The sequence below is a fragment of the Haematobia irritans genome, chromosome 2, assembly GCF_050003625.1.
Source record: "Haematobia irritans isolate KBUSLIRL chromosome 2, ASM5000362v1, whole genome shotgun sequence".
Taxonomy (NCBI): Eukaryota; Metazoa; Arthropoda; class Insecta; order Diptera; family Muscidae; genus Haematobia; species Haematobia irritans.
Genome location: NC_134398.1, coordinates 203485596 through 203507285, shown reverse-complemented (window position 1 = coordinate 203507285; position 21690 = coordinate 203485596). Strand labels below are relative to the sequence as shown.

Sequence of the window (21690 nt, the reverse complement as noted above, 5' to 3'; positions counted from 1 at the left end):
TTATGATAAGGTTTGAATCTACACTAAATGTCTGTTAAAATGATTTGCAATTGATGATGGAAGGATGTAAGGTGTACTTCCTAATGATAACGATGGGGATGAACTCTTCCACGACTATGATGATTGATGGAAGGTGTGCTTCCTAATGATTACGATGGGGATGGAATCTTCCATGACTATGATAATGGATGGATGGCGTGCTTCCTAATGATAACGATGGGGATGAACTCTTCCACGGCTACGATGATGATTATTGCTATGATTATGTTGATGTTGATGACTACTGGTGTTGTGATGATCCATATGATGATGATTGTGGTCATGTTTATCACTGTGCCTATGTTCTCTGCCACCACCACCTCCACCGACACCCCCAATCAAATCGTCTTCCACAACTTCTGTTCGAGTTATATGCTTATGGCTGCTATGACTTCTAGAGTGACCATGACCATGTCCACTTCGTGTATGACCATGGCAATGATTCGATGTCGACGGTAGATCGAGAGGTGTAGGCGAAAGTGCATAACGAGGTGGCCGGCAATGTGTCGATGGTGGTATGGGATCATCAAAACGAGGACATGCATGATCGCCCACTGGTGAAGCCGTCTCATAACGCTTCGATAGCAAGGTAAATTCCTGATGGGCCGAACACAGGGCTTGCAAACGTTGCAGCAGATCAGTTTCGGGTAAATCGCGTAAATGTAAAGTGCGAGCCACAGAAGTGCGGAAATTTTGTAAATGCGATAAGCGATGATTGGCATCGGTGAGTTGAGTCTGAATGTGCTGTAAATCGTCACGAAGCGACTGTAAACCAGAGTGAGGCAAAACAAAAGGAGGAGAAAGCAAAAAAAAAAAAATTAACAGCAAATTTAAAAAAAGCATCTCATAAAACTCACATTGATTAAAGTTTCGTCACGGCATCGACGATTCTGATTAGATTCCTCCATAGATTCTAAACGTTCTTTTAGAGCACTAACTTGAGCCATTAGTCGAGTCTTTTCCTCTTCCAAATCGCATAGTTGACTTGTGAGTTCATCGATTTTGCGAGCCCTTTCCAAAGCGGTTATTTTATATTCAGCCGCTTCGGCCAGTTGAGCCTTAACCTCGGTGATCTGTGAGCGAGCATCAGCCAATTGTGCAGTAAGTTTATCCACCATCTTACTGGCTTTCTTGGCTCGACACACGGCATCATCTCTCTCGCCCTGGAGAACACATTTTCCACGTGCTCCATCCTCAATAATGGCCAACTTGCGTTTCAACAATTCCAAATGTAAATCGCGACGTTGAACTTGCTCTTTGAGAATGCGGCACTTACGTTGTAGGTTGTACAAAGTGCTGGTGCTCTCTTTCAAGGGTAGATCATGGCAAGAACGTTCACGACGAAGTTTTGTACCATGGACATGATGATAATGATCACAGCATCCCTAAAATAAAACAAAATTGTTTAAAAATGGTGCTGCGAGAGGGTTTCTCTACATTACCTTATCAGCACTTCCAATCAGCGGCAAATGATGATGATGTCCATGCAAATTATGATGATGATCATGGGTCAATCGATCTACTCTTTCCAACAGACTATCAGCCATAATATTGGTATCATTACCCAACGCTGGAGGAGAAGAACATTCACCGAAATGTAAAACTTTGGCCAAACGTTGTAGAAATTCTGAAAGTCCTAGGTGATCATTACGTAGCGCGTGAATTTCAGCATGACATTTCTCCAAACGTTCCTCCAGTTCACATTTCTGAGCTTCTTCATTACGCAAACGGCATTGCGTTGTTTCTTCGGTTTCCTTGAGTTTGTTGTGCTCACAAGATACTTGCTCGCGTAGCGAATGAATTTGCTGTGACGAAGAGAGAGAAAAGAAATGGGAAATATTTTTATTTTCGTTTTTCAAACCTTTAAAGTCCCTCAGAACTACAACAGCATATCTTCGTAATACTCCCCTGGTGCACCTTTATGTGGAGACATAATTAACAGGTTGGCTGATAAGTCCCCGGTCTGACACATAGATGGCGTCGCTAGTATTAAATGCATATATATTTTTATATAGTACCAACCTTCAAATGATTCGTGTCAAAATTTGACGTCTGTAAGTCAATTAGTTTGTGAGATACAGCGTCTCTTGTGAAGCAACTTTTGTTATTGTTAAAAAAAATGGAAAAAAGGAATTTCGTGTTTTGATAAAATACTGTTTTCTAAAGGGAAAAAATACGGTGGAAGCAAAAACTTGGCTTTATAATGAGTTTCCGGACTCTGCCCCAGGGAAATCAACAATAATTTATTCATTTTGCAATAAATGGGTGCCGCGCGAGCTCACATTTGACCAAAAACAACAACGTGTTGATGATTCTGAGCGGGGTTTGCAGCTGTTAACTCGTAATACACCCAAGTTTTTCCGTCGATATGTGACAATGGATGAAACATGGCTCCATCACTGCACTCCTGAGTCCAATCGGCAGTCGGCTGAGTGGACAGCGACCGGTGAACCGTCTCCGAAGCGTGGAAAGACTCAAAAGTCCGCTGGCAAAGTAATGGCCTCTGTTTTTTGGGATGCGCATGGAATAATTTTTATCTATTATCTTGAGAAGGGAAAAACCATTAACAGTGACTATTATATGGCGTTATTGGAGTGTTTGAAGGTCGAAATCGCGGCAAAACGGTCCCATATGAAGAAGAAAAAAGTGTTGTTCCACCAAGATATGCAACAAGTCATTGAGAACGATGGCAAAAATTCATGAATTGGGCTTCGAATTACTTCCTCACCCACCGTATTCTCCAGGTCTGGCCCCAGCGACTTTTTCTTGTTCTCAGACCCCAAAAGGATGCTCGCAGGGAAAAAATTTGGTTGCAATGAAGAGGTGATCGCCGAAACTGAGGCCTAATTTGAGGCAAAACCGAAGGAGTACTACCAAAATAGTATCAAAAAATTGGAAGGACGTTATAATCGTTGTATCGCTCTTGAAGGGAACTATGTTGAATAATAAAAACGAATTTTGACAACAACAAAAATGTGTTTTCTTTGTTAGACCGGGACTTATAGCCAATCTGTTACAATCTGTCAATATAGTATCTCCTGACTTGTAATCGTAGTAACAATCCAAGTCATCATCTTGTGCATATACAATCACCACCACGGAGATATAGGAGTGATCCTAATTTTCTAGAGCACGATTCCCTGCGTTTTTCTGTAACGCTCTCTAGATCAGGCTGCATTCCACGCAGATCTGAACTGGATTAATGAGGATACTGTAGACGAAGCGATGTGAAGCTACAACGTTAATACTTTTCTCGGAGTTCGATCACCTTAGTCACAAATTTCCTGGGCTAACAGTAATCGTCTTTTTTCAGTCCCGAACTTTAAGGAACCTCATCAAGACTGTAGAGAAGAAACAATACCACCCTAATATTTGTGACAGGCAAACATCAGAAAATCGGTTGTGCGTTAATCAGAAGAAAGTTATCTGGGAAGTTTTTAGATAATACACAAATCGGCAATTCTGTGAAATACCACCCTCTTGATTTTGTGTAGACGAATTTCCGAAACATAATCAACTCAGAAGTCGTTCAGTTCTTACCAACTGATCGAATTCCTATCATTAGGATTAAGTCCGACATTTGCTGGATTAAGTCTGCTGAACCTGAATTTGTGAACGGAATCTTGCAATCAAGGGAAGACAACTAACAAAAACAAGCAATTTGGGTAGCAAGATTATACAGTCATAGGTCAGATGTAGTCTAGCGTAAGATACTTCTGGAATGTCATCTTTGGGGAAACGACTGTGGCTGATCCTATGTTGAAAGTTTTGCAACCAGACATTAATCGCGTATCCCAAAGGTGATTCAGTCAATAGAAGTATGGTCCAACGAATTTCTGATCTCCGGTAGATTAATGGACGGGATCCTAAAGAATTTCAGGGTTCAAAAGGAACACAAATATATATTTGGGTTTGGATACCAATGCAGTTGTCCAGTTTGTCCTTGGGTTTAGCCGTCAAATACGTAATGGAGTAAATCCGAAACTTCAACAATGTTTAATAAAATTACGGGATGATGTTCTTTTTCTCGTTTGTACCTATCAATCTGATAATTACTACTCCTCCATAGACTTTAACATACGATTCTTATCAAATATCCGTAAAACGTCCCGTCACCGTTGCCGAAGCGACGGTGGCTGATCATAATAAATGTAGGAAGTTTTGTTCAACGTGAAATTTATGGCATATTCCTTGGGTGTTAGAACAAAGCATGGTTTATATCATTTGTAATCTCTTGTGCCTTCGTGGGCTGAGATCCGATGCATTTACGAATTGTAATATGTGGATGTTGGGGCCAGCTTAGTCTTGTCAGTATGTCCTTTACCTGAAGTCTGGAAAATTTGTCTAACTTTGTAACTATAGCCAGGTTTGAGGCTAATCTTCTTAGGTAAACTTTTCTCTTACCCATGAGAGCTGTCTGATTCTATGTTTAGCTCAATGACAAAGGACCTCTGTGTGATTGTCGGTGAAACCACCAATGCTCGGTCGAAACTGGGATTGAACCATGTACCCTTTGAGCGCAAAGCGGACTTGCTAAGCATCGCACCATTGTTGTTGATCCCCATTATCTTAGTAGCATACAAGACACTTGAGGTACTACTCCTCCATAGACTCCACAGACGGCTTTGTCAAATGTAATAGTTGACTTTTTGATTATGATACCAAGTAATGCCAGTTTTCGGGCCATCTCGTCTCCCAATTGACGAAAGGGCGTAACAAAAGGAAATGGAAATCTTCCAAATTCTTGTCACCACCACCATATGACCTCTCAGATCCTCACAAAATCCTCTGAAATAAGTACACCTACACCTCTACGTCAATCTTACATTAATAAGTGAAGTCCACTTAACTGATAAGGATGATCCCCACGGAGCAATGCTCAGAGCTAGGATTAACGAATAGAGAAGTTATAAAAATATTGAGATACTAGAGGTTTCATCACCTCATCGAGTGGTCGAGTAAATTCCTGGTATATCGTATTGAACTTTCGAGTTTTTAATTTCCAATGGCCCCATTTAGACAATTTTTCGTTTAATTCTGTTTGCTCAACGACAAACAAATTTGCATGTCCTCTGTTTACAAAGAAGGATCGCATGACCCTAACCCATACTCACCGCATGCATTGCCTTATTGTCATTCAATAATTCTCTTAATTTATCCTTAATCAAAGTCTCACAAGGTTCAGGTATGGTGAGAGTATTTGCCACACATCGTAAGAATGTCAAGCGATCATTTTGTACACGATCCAAATTACTCTGCAAACGATGACATCTGGACTCAAAACCTCTCAATTCCTCCTTTAATTTCTCTGCATTAATCTCTGATTCGGTTAGACGATCACGATTTATATGTAAATCTCTTTCATATTGGCGACAACGTGCCTCAAGTTCATGTTCATGATTGGTGGTACTATCCAATTGGGCCGTTAGACGTTGCTTCTCAATATTGGCCAAAGATTTGAGGTTGGTGAGTTCATTTTCACAACTACTCAAAGCATCACATGTGGACGAAAGTTTGGCTTTGGTTCTTTGTAAGTCCGTCATTACTTCTTCGGTTCGGGCAAAAACACAATCGGGAGTTAATTGAGCACTATCGCATGGTTCCATACCCAGAGAATTACTGAGACGTTTCAAAAAATCACACATTTGATTGCGTGCCTGCTCTTTCTGCGATTCTTCATTGGCCAAATGGGTTTCCAAATGTTGAATTTTACCCAGCAACTCTTTACATCTATCATCAGCTGATCGTTTTTCCCTTTGTATGGTCTGTATAGTTGAATCGCATCGCTGTTGTACTGATTCCTCACGATTTTCGGCAGCATGTAGACGACTTTGCAACGAGGATATTAGAGCAGTTTGACGAGCAGCTTGAGCTCGAAGATTTTCACATTCAGAATCACGACTACATAATGTGGCCTTCACATCGGAGAGCTGTGAGATTTTGTATTTTTTTAATGTTACAGAAGTCGATAGATGTCGCCACGTAATCTTACCTCTGTCGTTAGTCTCTCTTTTTTGTATGACAATGCTGCCAATTCACTGCGTAAAGTTGTAACCAAGTCAACACTGTGGTGATGATGTTCCGATAGTGTTAAACCCGTTGAGATGTTACCACATCCATTATCCACCTGTTAATACACACAGAGAACAAATGTTAATTATTTGGATGGTAACAGAACTGCATGGAAAGTTCAAACATTTGTATCCCCTAATGCTCTATATGGTCAGGTTACAACAAGTTTGGTCAGCGTGAGGATACGTCCGCCAAAAATATCAAAGTAGGACCCCACATTGTATTTACTGATCGACTCGGATTCATTCGATATAGACCGGACTAGGGATTGCAATCAGAACTAAAAAGTGGACTTTCGAGAAAATTGGAAATTCAACTTTAGTAGTCTTTCGAAATTTTGACATCGCCATATGTATTGGGATTACCCTAACTACATTTCAACTATCCAGAGTGGTATCTCCGGGTTCAAGCCCCATTTAGTTTTTTTTATTCAAGAATGGGTAGAAGCAATTATTGCAATTGTGAACTAAATGGGCTCCCACGGTTGCCACAGTTGGTAGTTCTACAGAAAATTTCCATAAAAATAAAATTTTGATAAAATTTTCTATAGAAATAAAATTTTGACAAAATTTCCATACCTGACAAAAATTTTCTATCGAAATAAAATGTTGACAAAATTTTCTTAGAAATAAAATTTTAACAAAATTTTCTATCGAAATACCAATTTGAGAAAAATTTCTATCGAAATACAATTTTGAGAAAATTTTCTGCACAAATAAAATTTTGACAAAACAATCTATAGAAATAAAATTTTGACAAAATTTTCTATAGAAATACAATCTTGACAAACTTTTCTATAGAAATAAAATTTTGATAAAATGTCCATACCTGACAAACATTTTCTTAGAAATAAAATTTTCTATCGAAATAAAATTTTGAGAAAATTTTCTACAGAAGTAAAATTTTGACAACATTATCTGTAGAAATAAAATTTTGACAAAATTTTGTATGGAACCAAAATTTTAACAAAATTTTGTATGGAAATAAAATTTTAACAAAACTTTGTATGGAAATTAAATTTTAACAAAATTTTGTATGGAAATAAAATTTTGAAACAATTTTCTAGAAATAAAATTTTAACAAAATTTTCAATCGAAATAAAAATTTGAGAAAAATTTCTATCGAAATAAAATTTTCTACAGAAATAAAATTTTGACAAAATTATCTATGAAAATAAAACTTTGACAAAATTATCTATAGAAATAAAATGTTGACAAAATGTTCTATGGAAATACAATTTTGACAAAATTTTCTACAGAGATAAAACTTTGACAAAATGTTCAATCGAAATAAAATTTTCTATAGAGATAAAATTTTGACAAAATTTACTATAGAAATAAAATTTTGACTAAATTGTCTATAAAAATAAAATTTGGAGAAAATTTCTATAGAAATACAATTTTTGCTAAATTTCCTATAGAATAAAATGTTGACGAAATTTTCTATAGAAATAAAATTTTGACAAAATGTTCTGTCGAATTAAAATTTTGTCAAAATTTTAAAATTTTAAAAAATTTTCTATCGAAATAAAAAAAATTTACAAAATTTTCTTAGACAGAAAATTTTAACAAAATTTTCTATGGAAATAAAATTTTGACAACATTTTCTATAGAAATAATATTTTGCCAAAAGTTTCTATACAAATAAAATGTTAACAAAATTTTTTATAAAAATAAAATTTGGCAAAATTTCCATACCTGACAAAAATTTTCTATCGAAATAAAATTTTGATAAAATTTTCTTAAAATTAAAATTTTAATAAAATTTTCTAACGAAATAACAATTTGAGAAAAAATTTCTTTCGAAATAAAATTTTGAGAAAATTTTCTACAGAAATAAAATTTTGACAAAATTATCTATGGAAATAAAATTTCAACAAAATTTTCTATGGAAATAAGATTTTAACACAATTTTGTATGAAAATTAGATTTTGACAAAATTTTCTATAGACATAAAATTTTGATAAAATTTCCATACCTGACAAAAATTTTCTTAGAAATAAAATGTTCTACCGAAATAAAATTTTGAGAAAATTTTCTACAGAAATAAAATTTTGACGATATTTTCTATGGAAATAAAATTTTAAGACAATTTTCTTAGAAATAAAATTTTAACAAAATTTTCTATCGAAATAAAAATTTGAGAAAATTTTCTATCGAAATAAAATTTTGAGAAAATTTTTTACAGAAATAAAATTTTGACAAAATTATTTATAGAAATAAAATTTTGACAAAATTTTCAATAGAAATAAAATTTTAACAAATTTTTCTGTAGAATTAAAATTTTGACACAATTTTCTATAGAAATAAAATTTTGACAAAATTTTCTACAGAGATAAAATTTTGACAAAATTGTCTATAGAAATGAAATTTTGACATAATATTCTATAGAAATAAAATTTTGGCACAATTTTCTACACAAATAAAATTTTGACATAATTTTCTACAGAGATAAAATGTTGACAAAATTTTCTTTCGAAATAAAATTTTTCAAAATTTTAAAATTTAAAAGTCAAAAAAAAAAATCTATCGAAATAAAATATTGACAAAAATTTCCTAGAAATACAATTTTGACAAAAATTTTCTAAAGAAATAAAATTTTGACAAAATTTTCTATAGAAATAAAATTTTGACGAAATTTTCTATAGAAATAAAGTTTTGAAAAATTTTTTGCAATATATGGAAACCGCGACGAAAACGCTACACGTCTTTTGCTTCAATCCTCGAATCAATCCTATTTTCGGCTTCCTCATAACAACGAAAATGCTGATTAGCCAAGACATGCGTCATCGATTGGAACAAGTGGTAATCCACAAAACGTAATGTCTGGTCTATACGGCGGGCGGGGTAGAACTTCTCGTTTGAGTATTTCCAAATCAGTTTTTGCAGATGGCCAAGGTTATAGTGCTTCAAAATAACCTTAACGGGCCTTTTCAAATGCAACAATTGAATTCGATATAAAGCTTCTATAATCGTTTGACTCGGTTGGGACAGCTCATAGTACACCAAAACCCATTGAATTTACTTTCGTATTGAGCAATGGCCTGGGCATTTTCGTAGTGTATCCCCGGTTGTCACTCGAGCCAAAAATAGTCTACCAAAATTTGGAGAAAATTTTACCAAAAAACTTCCAAACCACAAAATCTTAGTTAATTTTAAATCGAAGAAATTTTGTCACAATTTTATTTCTATAGAAAATGTTGTTAAAATTTTATTTCTATACAAAATTTTTCTTCAAATTGTATTTTTATAGAAATTTTTGGCAATAGAAAATTTTATTTCTATAGAAAATTTCCATGGATATTCGGCTTTGTTGTCGATGTTGAGTAATAACTGAGGTAACCATATGACTTTTTCGCTTGGGATTGTCGTAGAGGATCCACTTTTCATCACCAGTATCGATGCGATGCAAAAGTTCTTTCCTTTGTTATCAATCTCGCATTACAATTTTGCGCACCCAAGGATTGATTTTAGCTGTTTTAGGCACTCTAACCGAAGACGGATTAGTGAACGTGCTCCTAGAAGGCGAAGATTGTCTCCACGTACGGAAAGGTGATGGCCACCGTGTTTTAGAATGCATACCACAAAGGTGGTGTTCTCTCTTATCATTGAAAGCTGCACGATTCCCTGTTTTAGCACAATTTTAAGGGTCCTCCTTTTTTTGGTGTTGAAAATGCCAGAAATGACACCGGAAAGGTAATCCCCCTCGGTAGTTCCCGACCATAGGGGCATTGCAATGAATTATGTAAATTGTCTTTAGTGGGATTTATTGTCAGCACTTGGTTAAAATTACGAGTAACACAAACTTTAAAATTTATTTTTTGTTTGTTTTCATTTTCCCGATCTAAAAAGAAAAAGTTCTCCTTTTCTTTAAAAAGTCACCAAAATAGTCTCTTAAAATTTTTCTTCGCAAAACTATTTTCACTTTACCAAATGATGGTGATGATGATGTGGAGATAATCCTTTCATGGGGTCATGATTGTAGTGCATATGGTGATTATGATCCTTATCCAAAGGCATATTGAAATGGCAAATAAGATTTCAAAGAATCGGTAGCAACAGCAAAACAAACACACAAACACAAAATTCAATTTTCTCCAAAACCAGCAAATACCGGAACCGAAATTTAATTACGACCCGAGTCCTTTTAATCCTTTAACGGTCATCAACAAAATCGAACTGAGCTCTGGCAATTGCCAAGAAAACAAATCAGACTCTAGACCCACAACGGCGACAACAATAACTACGACCATCTATCGATGATAGTTTGTTGGAAACTATGGCACTGAAATTGCATTACAAAACCTCTTTGGGGTCCCTTTCCCCCCGACCATGAATCACTATGCATCTAACCAAACAACTCATAAAACATAGACTGTCTGTTGGAACGCAACTCCAAAGGAGGAGGACGGGGTAACGGCTGATGGGCATAAAAATCACATAAAATTAACTTTAGGAATTTACAAAAACATATCAGCTCGATTATTTTGTTTTTTTTTTTTTTGCCATACAATGTTGTTGGCATGTTGCCGATGATGGTTGCTTTGTTGAATCCTTTTTCCTTCCCTTTAGCGTATTTCGCTAACTTTTAGACTGTAAAGTTATGTTGCTTGGGTATGTTTGGATGGCAGACGCTGGGTGCCGGGGGGACTCTAAATTGAATGCATGAATGATTTTTATGGCAAAAATGTCCTTAACAAAGGGTAGGGGGAGGGGTGCCGAAGGGCCTACAAAAATTGAGCTCAATGGCAACACTTTTTTTAGGCCTATTGTTTATTGCCATGTCTATTATTTGGGTCATTCACTTGGTAGCAATTTGAAAATCACAATCGAACAACAACGACAACACCACCCAACCATTTAGCAGGAGCAACAGCACAACCTAACAAGGATTACAACAAAGAAGAAGAACAAGAGCAAAAGGATACCGGTATGCATGTTGAATAAAGTTTTTTGTTTTAGTGAAACTTGATAAAAAATTTTGTAAACTATGAAAAAAATGTAAACATATTTCGACTGATTGCAGGATAACCAAGAGAGTTCATGAATTTCTCTTGGTAAATGAAAGGAATAATAGTTCTAAGGATATGGGGTGAAGACAAATTATGTAGAATATACTTAGTACATAAAATGGGAACATGAATTCAGAATGGTTATGAAAAACTTAACAAAAGCATATATGCAAGACTCGAAGAATTATAACAATGCGTCGATTAAGCTCTAAGGGCAACTTAACCAATAGAGAGAAAATTTTGTCAAAATTTTATTTCTATAGAAGATTTTTGCAAAATTTTATTTCTATAGAAAATGTTGTCCAATTTTATTTCTATAGAAAATTTTTTATTTCGATAGAAAATTGTGTCAAAATTTTATTTCTATAGAAAATTTTGTCAAAATTGTATTTCTATAAAAAAATATTATCCAAATTTTATTTCTATAGAAATTTTTTCTACATTTTATTTCTATAGAAGGTTTTGTCAAAATTTTATTTCTATTGAAAACTATGTCAAGATTGTATTTCTATAAAAAATTTTGTCAAAATTTTATTTCAATAGGAAATGTTGTCAAAATTTTATTTTAATAGAAATTTTTGTCAATATTCTATTTCAATAGAAAATTTTGTCAAAATTTTATTTCTATAGAAAATTTTGTTAAAATTTTATTTTTATAGGAAATTTTGTCAAACTTTTATTTCAATAGAAAATTTTGTCAAGGTTAGGTTAGGTTAGGTTAGGTTATGTGGCAGCCCGATGTATCAGGCTCACTTAGACTATTCAGTCCATTGTGATACCACATTGGTGAACTTCTCTCTTATCACTGAGTGCTGCCCGATTCCATGTTAAGCTCAATGACAAGGGACCTCCTTTTTATAGCCGAGTCCGAACGGCGTTACACATTGCAGTGAAACCACTTAGAGAAGCTTTGTAACCCTCAGAAATGTCACCAGCATTACTGAGGTGGGATAATCCACCGCTGAAAAACTTTTTGGTGTTCGGTCGTAGCAGGAATCGAACCCACGACCTTGTGTATGCAAGGCGGGCATGCTAACCATTGCACCACGGTGGCTCAAAGTTTTATTTCAATAGAAAAATTTTACAAATTTTATATAAAATATAGAAAAATTTTGTTAACATTTTACTTTTATAGAAAATTTTGTCAAAATTTTATTTCAATTAAAAATTTTGTCAACATTTTAGGTCTATAGGAAATTTTGTCAATTAGTACATGAAATGGGAACATGAATTCAGAATAAATATGAAAAACTAACCAAAAGCATATACGGAAGACTCGAAGAATTATAACAATGCGTCGACTAAACTCTAAGGGCAACTTAACCAAATTTTATTTCTATAGAAGAGTTTTGCAAAATTTTATTTCTCTAGAAGATTTTTGCAAAATTTTATTTCAATAGAAAATTTTGTCAAAATTTTATTTCTATAGAAAATTTTTTCAACATTTTTTTTCTATAGAAAATTTAGTCAAAATTTTTTTTTCTATAGAAATCTTTTTCAAAATGAATTTCTATATGTAATTTTTTCAAAATTTTATTTCTATAGAAAATTTTGTCAAAATTTTATTTCTATAGAAAACTTTGTCAAAATTTTATTTCTATAGAACATTTTGTCAAAATTTTATTTCTATAGAATATTTTGTCAAAAATTTTATTTCTAAAGAAATTTTTTACAAAATTTATTCCTATAGAAAATTTTGACAACATTTTTTATTTCTATAGAAAATTTTGTCAAAATTTTATTTCTAAAGAAATTTTTGACAAAATGTATTCCTATAGAAAATTTTGACAACATTTTGTCAAAATTTTATTTCTTTGAAACATTTTCTGAAAATTTTATTTCTATAGAAAATGTTATCAAAATTTTATTCCTATAGAACATTTTGTCAAAATTTGTATTATATACAAAATTTTGTCAAAATTTTATTTCTATGAAAAGTTTTGTCAAAGTTTTATTTCCCTAGAAAATTTGGTAAAAATTTTATTTCTGTAGAAAATTTTGCCAAAATTAATTTTAAAAGACAATTTTCTCAAAATTTTATTTTTAAAAAAAATTTGTTAACATTTTTATAGGAAATGTTGTCAAAATATTATTTCCATAGAAAATTGTGTCAACATTTTATTTCTGTAGAATATTTTGCCAAAATTTAATTTTCTATAGAACGTTTTGTCAAAATTGTATTTCTGTAGAAAATTTTGTCAAAATTGTATTTCTATAAAAAAACTTTGTCAAAATTTTATTTTAATAGAAATGTTGTCACAGTTTTATTTTAAAAGAAAATTTTGTCAATATTTTATTTCAATAGAAAATTTTGGCAAAATTTTATTTAAATAGAAAATTTTGTAAAAATTGTATTTCAATAGGAATTTTTTTGGAAGTTTTATTTCAAAAGAAAATTTTGTTCAAATTTTATAGAAAATATAGAAAGTTTTGTCAACATTTCATTTTTATAGAAAATTTTGTAAAATTTTATATCTATTGAAAATTTTTTCAACATGTTATTTCTATAAATAACTTTTTCAAAATTTTATTTCTATAGAAATCTTTGTCAGAATTTTATTTCTGTAGAAAATTTTGTCAAAATTTTATTTCTATGTAAAGTTTTGTCAAAGTTTTATTTCCATAGAAAATTTGGTAAAAATTTTATTGTTGTAGAATATTTTGTCAAAATTTTATTTCTTTGGAAAATTTTCTCAAAAGTTTATTTCTGTAGAACATTTTATCAAAATTTTATTCCTATAGAACACTTTGTCAACATTTTTATTCTATACAAAATTTTGTCAAAATTTTATTTCTTTGGAAAATTTTCTCAAAATTTTATTTCTATATAATTTTATCAAAATTTTACTCCTACAAAACATTTTGTCAAAATTTTTATTCCTATAGAACATTTTGTCAAAATTTTTATTCTATAAAAAATTTTGTTAAATTTTTTTTTATATAGAAAATTTTGCCAAAATTTGATTTTCAAATTTTTTTTCTCAAAATTTTATTTTTAAAAAAAATTTTGTTAAATTTTTTATTTCTATGAAAAATTTTGTCAAAGTTTTATTTCCATAGAAAATTTGGGAACAATTTTATTTCTATAGAAAATTTTGTTAAATTTTTTTTTATGTAGAAAATTTTGCCAAAATTCGATTTTCAAATTTTTTTCTCAAAATTTTATTTTTAAAAAAATTTTGTCAAAAAATTTTTAGTGTAGGTACAAAATATATTTCAATACTCTTCATATGTGTCATAATGGTATTGTGAATTTAAAGATACATATTTTTTATTGCAATATTTTATTCAGTGAATAAAGGCAAAATTAACCTAACCTAAGGCAAAATTTCCACCAAAAGCTAAATAATGCAATTTTTAAAATTAGGAAAATAGGATAATTAAAGAGAACTTCAATGCTAGCATTAATAGTTCCTCTTGTTGCTTAGGTGTTTGTTGGTTGATAAGCAACAAATTGCTTATAAATTACAAACAACTTAAAAAACAAAGAAAAAACAAACGTTCCCATAGCCAAATGAAAGAGAATGGAAAAAAGGAAAATTCAATTCAGACAAACTATGACGTGATAAAGTCAATAATTCCTGGAATGGAATTTAATATTCAAAAGAAAAAGGTCTCCCTAACAAAATAAAAAAAAATCTAAACACAAAATTATGCAAAATTATGAAAAAGCATAAAAATAAAATAAAACGAAAAAATCTATAGAAAAGAAATCAAAAACTGATTACCTTCAAGCACGAGTCAAGAATAAAAGAAATTGGAGGAAAACCACTTACCACCGGCATTGTAGGCGGCTTTCTACACCTTGACACTTCATGGTCGGAGGCCAAGGAACCACAAAGTATTTCAAATATAAGCCAATCTTCTTCACTATTGCCATCAGAGGTCATTGCTGGGAATTGTGTTGGAGATCCTTGATTTTGATTTGATATTGGAAGAAAGATTGAAACGGTTGCGGAATATTAATTGATTGTGACTTCTGGGAACTTTGAATTTGAATTTAAGATTGAATCGTTGTATTTTGCGTTTACCAATAAATTCAATTTTGATTTGGTGTGTTGTTGTTGTTGTTGTGTTCTAATAGTGCTTATGTATTTGAGAGAGTATATGAAGAACAAGGATTCATACCCAAAGCATTGCGGGTGTTACTAAGGCAATTGTTGGTAACCATTGTGAATTTCTATAAAATAACAAGAAAAAATAATAATTACGGTGTTAGTGAATGTGCAATGAAAGGTCATTTAAAGGATTTTTGGAATATCACATTTCATATAAAATATCTAAGGGAATTTGTTTTTATACATTCGACACAGATGAACGCATTATTGGTAAAATTTTCACATTTTAAAAATTCTGAACTATTTTATGGTAGGCACGAATTTTATTAATCTTTATGCTCCATTTGTGTGTAATTTTTTCCTCTGTTTTAGTTAATTTATCTAACGTACACAAAAATTATTAATGTCATGGAATCTTTCGTAAAATGTTTATTACATTTCCATGAACTAAAATAAAATTAAATTGGCTTTAGTGAAATATAGGGTTCACTTTTATTTTGAGTGTAAGTTTTTCCTTCAAACTACATAAATTTCTTTAACAAGTGAAACAATTAATTATTTTATGTATTTACTTATCTTCGTGATATCAACGTTTGTAATACTGTTTAGTAAAAATTTTCTACAAATATTCTAAATTTTCTAAAATTAACCAAATTTTTTCACTTTTTTTTATTTTTTAATGGACCATTTGGTTTTCTCTATGTTGAACTTACAATTTTTATACCCTCCACCATAGGATGGGGGTATATAAACTTTGTCATTCCGTTTGTAACACATCGAAATATTGCTCTAAGACCCCATAAAGTATATATATTCTGGGTCATGGTGAAATTCTGAGTCGATCTGAGCATGTCCGTCCGTCTGTTGAAATCACGCTAACTTCCGAACGAAACAAGCTATCGACTTGAAACTTGGCACAAGTAGTTGTTATTGATGTAGGTCGGATGGTATTGCAAATGGGCCATATCGGTCCTTTTTTACGTATAGCCCCCATCATTAGCGTAGCTAGACAATTTTCCTAGGGGGGGCTATAGCCCCCTAGCTGAAAATTTATAGACTGAACATATAGGTTCAATTAATGTTTTATTTCATAAAAATGAATAACAATATAGGCATCAAAATAACTCGACAATTAATTTATAATAAAGCAACTAAAAGTAGTTTTACACTTTTCCCAGGAAAAAAATTGGGAGTTGTTCTTAAAGGCACAACTTTAAAAGCACTTCCAAAAATGTCCTCACAAAAACGTTAATTATTTTAACTACGCAGGTGTAATTTTTTGTTTTCTTTAAAAAAAAAAGTAAGAATAAATAAAATGGTACAAATTATTCAAATATTGCCACAAAAATGCTAAATTCATTACAGAAATTTTTATAGAATTTTTGAAAATATTCGAGGGAAAATGTTTCAAACAAGCGTTAGAATGCATTAAAAATCATAAAAAATATAAAAATTATTTATTTGGGAAAATATAACAAAATTTTTTAATTCACATTCAAAACACTGAATTTGGATCACAACTTAAGAAGTGATGCAAATTCATTGCAACGGCTGTTGAAACGGTGGACATTCGTTCTATGACAATTTCATATTACATTCATCGCTTCTCCGCCAATTTTGCACCACTTCCGGACCCAAAAAGAACATTTTCACTTCTTTTTGGCTATGCTCTTTTGCAGCATTATTAAGATATTAATTTATGAAAGAATAGTATCAATTACTATTTTTTTGAATTAAATTGACTAAACCAGACTAAACAAAATAATAAAGGAGCTTTAGTTATTCAACTAAATCAAAAGTTCAACCACAGATTTTTTTATAAATAAAGGGTGATTCTTTTGAGGTTAGGATTTTCATGCATTAGTATTTGACAGATCACGTGGGATTTCAGACATGGTGTCAAAGAGAAAGATGCTCAGTATGCTTTGACATTTCATCATGAATAGACTTACTAACGAGCAACGCTTGCAAATCATTGAATTTTATTACCAAAATCAGTGGCAGAAAATCCGCTTTTTTATCGACAAATTTTGTTCAGCGATGAGGCTCATTTCTGGTTGAATGGCTACGTAAATAAGCAAAATTGCCGCATTTGGAGTGAAGAGCAACCAGAAGCCGTTCAAGAACTGCCCATGCATCCCGAAAAATGCACTGTTTGGTGTGGTTTGTACGCTGGTGGAATCATTGGACCGTATTTTTTCAAAGATGCTGTTGGACGCAACGTTACGGTGAATGGCGATCGCTATCGTTCGATGCTAACAAACTTTTTGTTGCCAAAAATGGAAGAACTGAACTTGGTTGACATGTGGTTTCAACAAGATGGCGCTACATGCCACACAGCTCGCGATTCTATGGCCATTTTGAGGGAAAACTTCGGAGAACAATTCATCTCAAGAAATGGACCGGTAAGTTGGCCACCAAGATCATGCGATTTGACGCCTTTAGACTATTTTTTGTGGGGCTACGTCAAGTCTAAAGTCTACAGAAATAAGCCAGCAACTATTCCAGCTTTGGAAGACAACATTTCCGAAGAAATTCGGGCTATTCCGGCCGAAATGCTCGAAAAAGTTGCCCAAAATTGGACTTTCCGAATGGACCACCTAAGACGCAGCCGCGATCAACATTTAAATGAAATTATCTTCAAAAAGTAAATGTCATGGACCAATCTAACGTTTCAAATAAAGAACCGATGAGATTTTGCAAATTTTATGCGTTTTTTTAAAAAAAAAAGCTATCAAGCTCTTAACAAATCACCCTTTATCAGATTTCAAACATTACCATCGGCAACTGCTACCACAACCAAAGTAATTTGATTGTGCATGAAAGTCTTTAGCGGAAATTTGTGCGGTTGTATATACTTGTTTAATTTCTAGAAAAATGTAAAATCGTAAATAGGTTTTCAAATTCTGGGGGGGGTTAAAATTTTTCTGGGTGGGTCTAAGCCCCCTCCCCAGAGGCCTTCCTACGCTTATGGCCCCCATATAAATGGACCCCCAAATTTGGCTTGCGATTGCTCTAAGAGAAGCAAATTTCATCCGATCCGGCTGAAATTTGGTACGTAGTGTTAGTATATGGTCTCTAACAACTATGCAAAACTGGTCCATATCGGTTCACTTTTACGTATAGCCCCCATATAAACGGACCCCCAAATTTGGCTTGCGATTGCTCTAAGAGAAGCAAATTTCATCCGATCCGGCTGAAATTTGGTACATGGTGTTAGTATAATGTCTCTAACAACCATGCAAAAATTGGTCCACATCGGTCGATAATTATATATAGCCCCCATATAAACCGATCCCCAGATTTGGCTTGCGGAGCCTCAAAGAGAAGCAGATTTATCCGATACGGCTGAAATTTGGTACATGGTATTAGTATATGGTCTCTAACAACCATGCAAAAATTGGTCCATATCGGTCCATAATTATATATAGCCCCCATATAAACCGATTCCCAGATTTGGTTTGCGGATCCTCTAAGAGAAGCCGATCCGATCCGGCTGAAATTTGGTACATGGTATTAGTATATAGTCTCTAAGAACCATTCAAAAATTGGTCCATATCAGTCCATAATTATATATAGCCCCTATATAAACCGATCCCTAGATTTGAACTCCGGAGCTACTTGGACGAGCAAAATTCATCCGATCCGGATGAAATTTGCGACGTGGTGTTAATATATGGCCGTTAATAACCATGCCAAAATTGGTCCATATCGGTCTATAGTTATATATAGCCGATCCCCAATCACACAGAAATTGGTCCATATCGGTTCATAATCATGCTTGCAAAAATAATCTAGCAAAATTTTATTTCTATAGAAAATTTTGTCGAAATTTTATTCCTATAGAAAATTTTGTCAAATTTTATTTCTATAGAAAATTTTGGCAAAATTTTATTTCAGTAGAAAATTTTGTCAAAATTTTAATTCTATAGAGAATGTTGTCAAAATTTTAAATCTTTTGAAAATTTTGTAAAAATTTTATTTCTATAGAAAATTTTGTCAAAATGTTATTTCTATAGAAAATTTTGTTAAAATCGTATTTCTATAGAAAATTTTGTCCAAATTTTACTTCTATAGAAAATGTTGTCAAAATTTTATTTTGTCAAAATTTTATTTCTATAGAAAAATTTGTCAAACTTAATTATATACGTATTTAATCGGCCATTTTAAGTTTAATATATGCCACGTATGAACTACGTGGTATATATTACGGTATTAGGAAGTTTTAAGTTACCTTGTCATCGGCAAAAGTTACCGCAACCCAAGTAATTCGATTGTGGATGACAGTCTTCAGTAGAAGTTTCTACGCAATCCATGGTGTAGGGTACATAAGCTTCGGCCTGGCCGAACTTACGGCCGTATATACTTGTTTTTTTTTTTTTTTTTTTTTTTTTAATTTTCAAAAAATATTCTAAATTTTCTAAAATTAACCAAAATTGTTCTTTCCGATGGGTTCACTATTTTTTTCAGTGTAAATTTACAAATTAATTTATTTTGCCATAATTCTATTATTATTTTTCTTTTGTGTGTTTTTTAATTTTTTATTTATTTTTAATTTTTTAATGGACCATGTGGTTTTTTTCTATGTTGGTCTTACAATTTTTGTGTTTTTACTTCTATAGAAATTTTTGTCAACATTTTATTTCTATAGAAAATATTGACAAAATTTTATTTCTATAGAAAATTTTGTCAAACTGAATTATATACGTATTTAATCGGCCTTTTTGTTTTGTTTAATGTACACAACGTATGGACTAACTTACAATTTAGAAGACGCAATCCATGGTGGAGGGTACAAAAGATTCGGCCTGGCCGAACTTACGGCCGTGTTTTTTTTTTAATTTTCAAAAAATAATCTAAATTTTCTAAAATTAATCAAAATTTTTCTTCCCGGTGGGCTCACTGTTATTTTTTTCAGTGTAAATTTACAAATTACTTTATTTTACTATAATTCTATTATTATTTTTCTTTTATGTGTTTTTTTAATTTTTTATTTATTTATTTATTTTTTAATTTTTTAATGGACCATTTGGTTTTTTTCTATGTTGGACTTACAATTTTTGTTTTTTTACTTCGAAATTATTTCACATATTTTATTTACAAACTGGACATCACTACATTCAAACCGTGAAATTAAGAATTCAGGAGATATACCGGTTTACTAACTAATAAAAGTTTTCGTTAAATTTTTTGGATTCTTATCGAACTTTTACATCCAATTCTGTAGTTTTGAGTACTTGTTCCTTTGCATCCCATTGTGTTATCTAGCATAATGCCTAAAAATATGCAATGGAAATTTTTGTTAGTATGTAAACCGGTGTAAGTGCAACATGTAAATTTCAAGAATTGATTTTCAATGTGATATATTCGTCATTGTTGATCTAGTTGAAAACAATCAATCCAATTAATTTAAATTTAGAATTCTTTAATGGGTCATTTATTGCCAAGCCTTTAAAGATGCAAAAAAAAAAACAAACTTATGCCATTGTCTCCTAGACGCTTCAACGACTTTTTTGCTATTCTTTCAATAGGATTTTATTGAAATATTTATTAGAAAAATAATAAATTTTTATATTTTTTATTTCATTTATCATTATATGTTATAGTTTGAATAACATAATATTACACAAAAATTTAATAATTACATTTAAAGAGTTCAGTTCAATTTAAGTATAATTTATAAAGTTTTTCTTGGTCTAGGGTTTAACTTCGATTTTTTGTGTTTTACTTTACTTATAATTATTTCATTTATTTTATATAAAAACTGTATATCACAATTTAAAGTTTTTGTTTTTGTCTCTATTATGAATCCAAAAATCATTTTGTCTTCCCAAATCAAGCCTTGAAATTAAAAGTTCAGGGGAGATCCGGGTTGAAGAACTAATAAATTTTTCATTGCATATCTTACGGCGTCACAATTGTCAACTGGATAACACGATGGTATATGAAGGAAAAAGTGTGCAAAACTATACGGGTGCCTGATATGCAAAGCAACCAAATAAAAAGCTATATATATTTTTTATTGTATTGTCTAAAAGCAAAAAAATGGGCCTAATTGGGTCTATCGAGTTAGAAGGAAATTATGTTGGAATGTAAATAAATAGTTTGTTTAGACAATTCTCGATAATATTGGGTAATCGGAAAAAGTGTTTTCGTATCTTATCAATTGATGTCGTTCGAGTCCAGTGCTATCAATCCCATGGATTGGCAAATGTGGCAAACTTCATTTAACCAAGAACAAAATTAAATTCAGAGAAGTTGAAAAAAACTTATGGCTGTTCAAAAATTAATAAAGAAATTTGAGATATTTCGAATTTTTTGTAAAGTTTAGGCAGACGATATTTACCACAGTACAGCGCAACAAAAGTGCATTCGCTTCCGTTCTGCAATTTTCAATGTGAAAGATACACCTTGACCTGGACCTCAAGGACCAGGACGATCACATGAGCACCCATGGCGAAAATTCGATTTTCGTCTAATTAACACTAACCCCCCAAAAAAAATCCTTCG

The 21690-nt window shown here is 32.0% G+C and overlaps 1 protein-coding gene across 1 annotated transcript; it reads right to left on the bottom strand.

The window, feature by feature from the left end:
• Positions 1-10130, bottom strand: LOC142225242 (uncharacterized). Its single transcript, XM_075295017.1, has 6 exons — positions 10041-10130; positions 6032-6166; positions 5154-5969; positions 1482-1844; positions 897-1424; positions 1-804 (listed from the first exon to the last, which is right to left on the bottom strand). Exons 1-6 carry the CDS (start codon positions 10128-10130, stop codon positions 205-207), a joined length of 2532 nt encoding a protein of 843 aa, XP_075151132.1. The 3' UTR covers positions 1-204.
• Between the last annotated feature and the right edge of the window lie 11560 nt (positions 10131-21690).

Excerpts from the sequence above, each read along its gene's own strand:
- LOC142225242 (XM_075295017.1), bottom strand. The coding sequence starts at position 10,130 with ATGCCTTTGGATAAGGATCATAATCACCATATGCACTACAATCATGAC. Across the intron at positions 1,845-5,153 it reads ACAATAAGGCAATGCATGCG|CAAATTCATTCGCTACGCGA; the intron begins GTGAGTATGGGT and ends TCTTCGTCACAG. Across the intron at positions 1,425-1,481 it reads TGATTGGAAGTGCTGATAAG|GGATGCTGTGATCATTATCA; the intron begins GTAATGTAGAGA and ends GTTTTATTTTAG.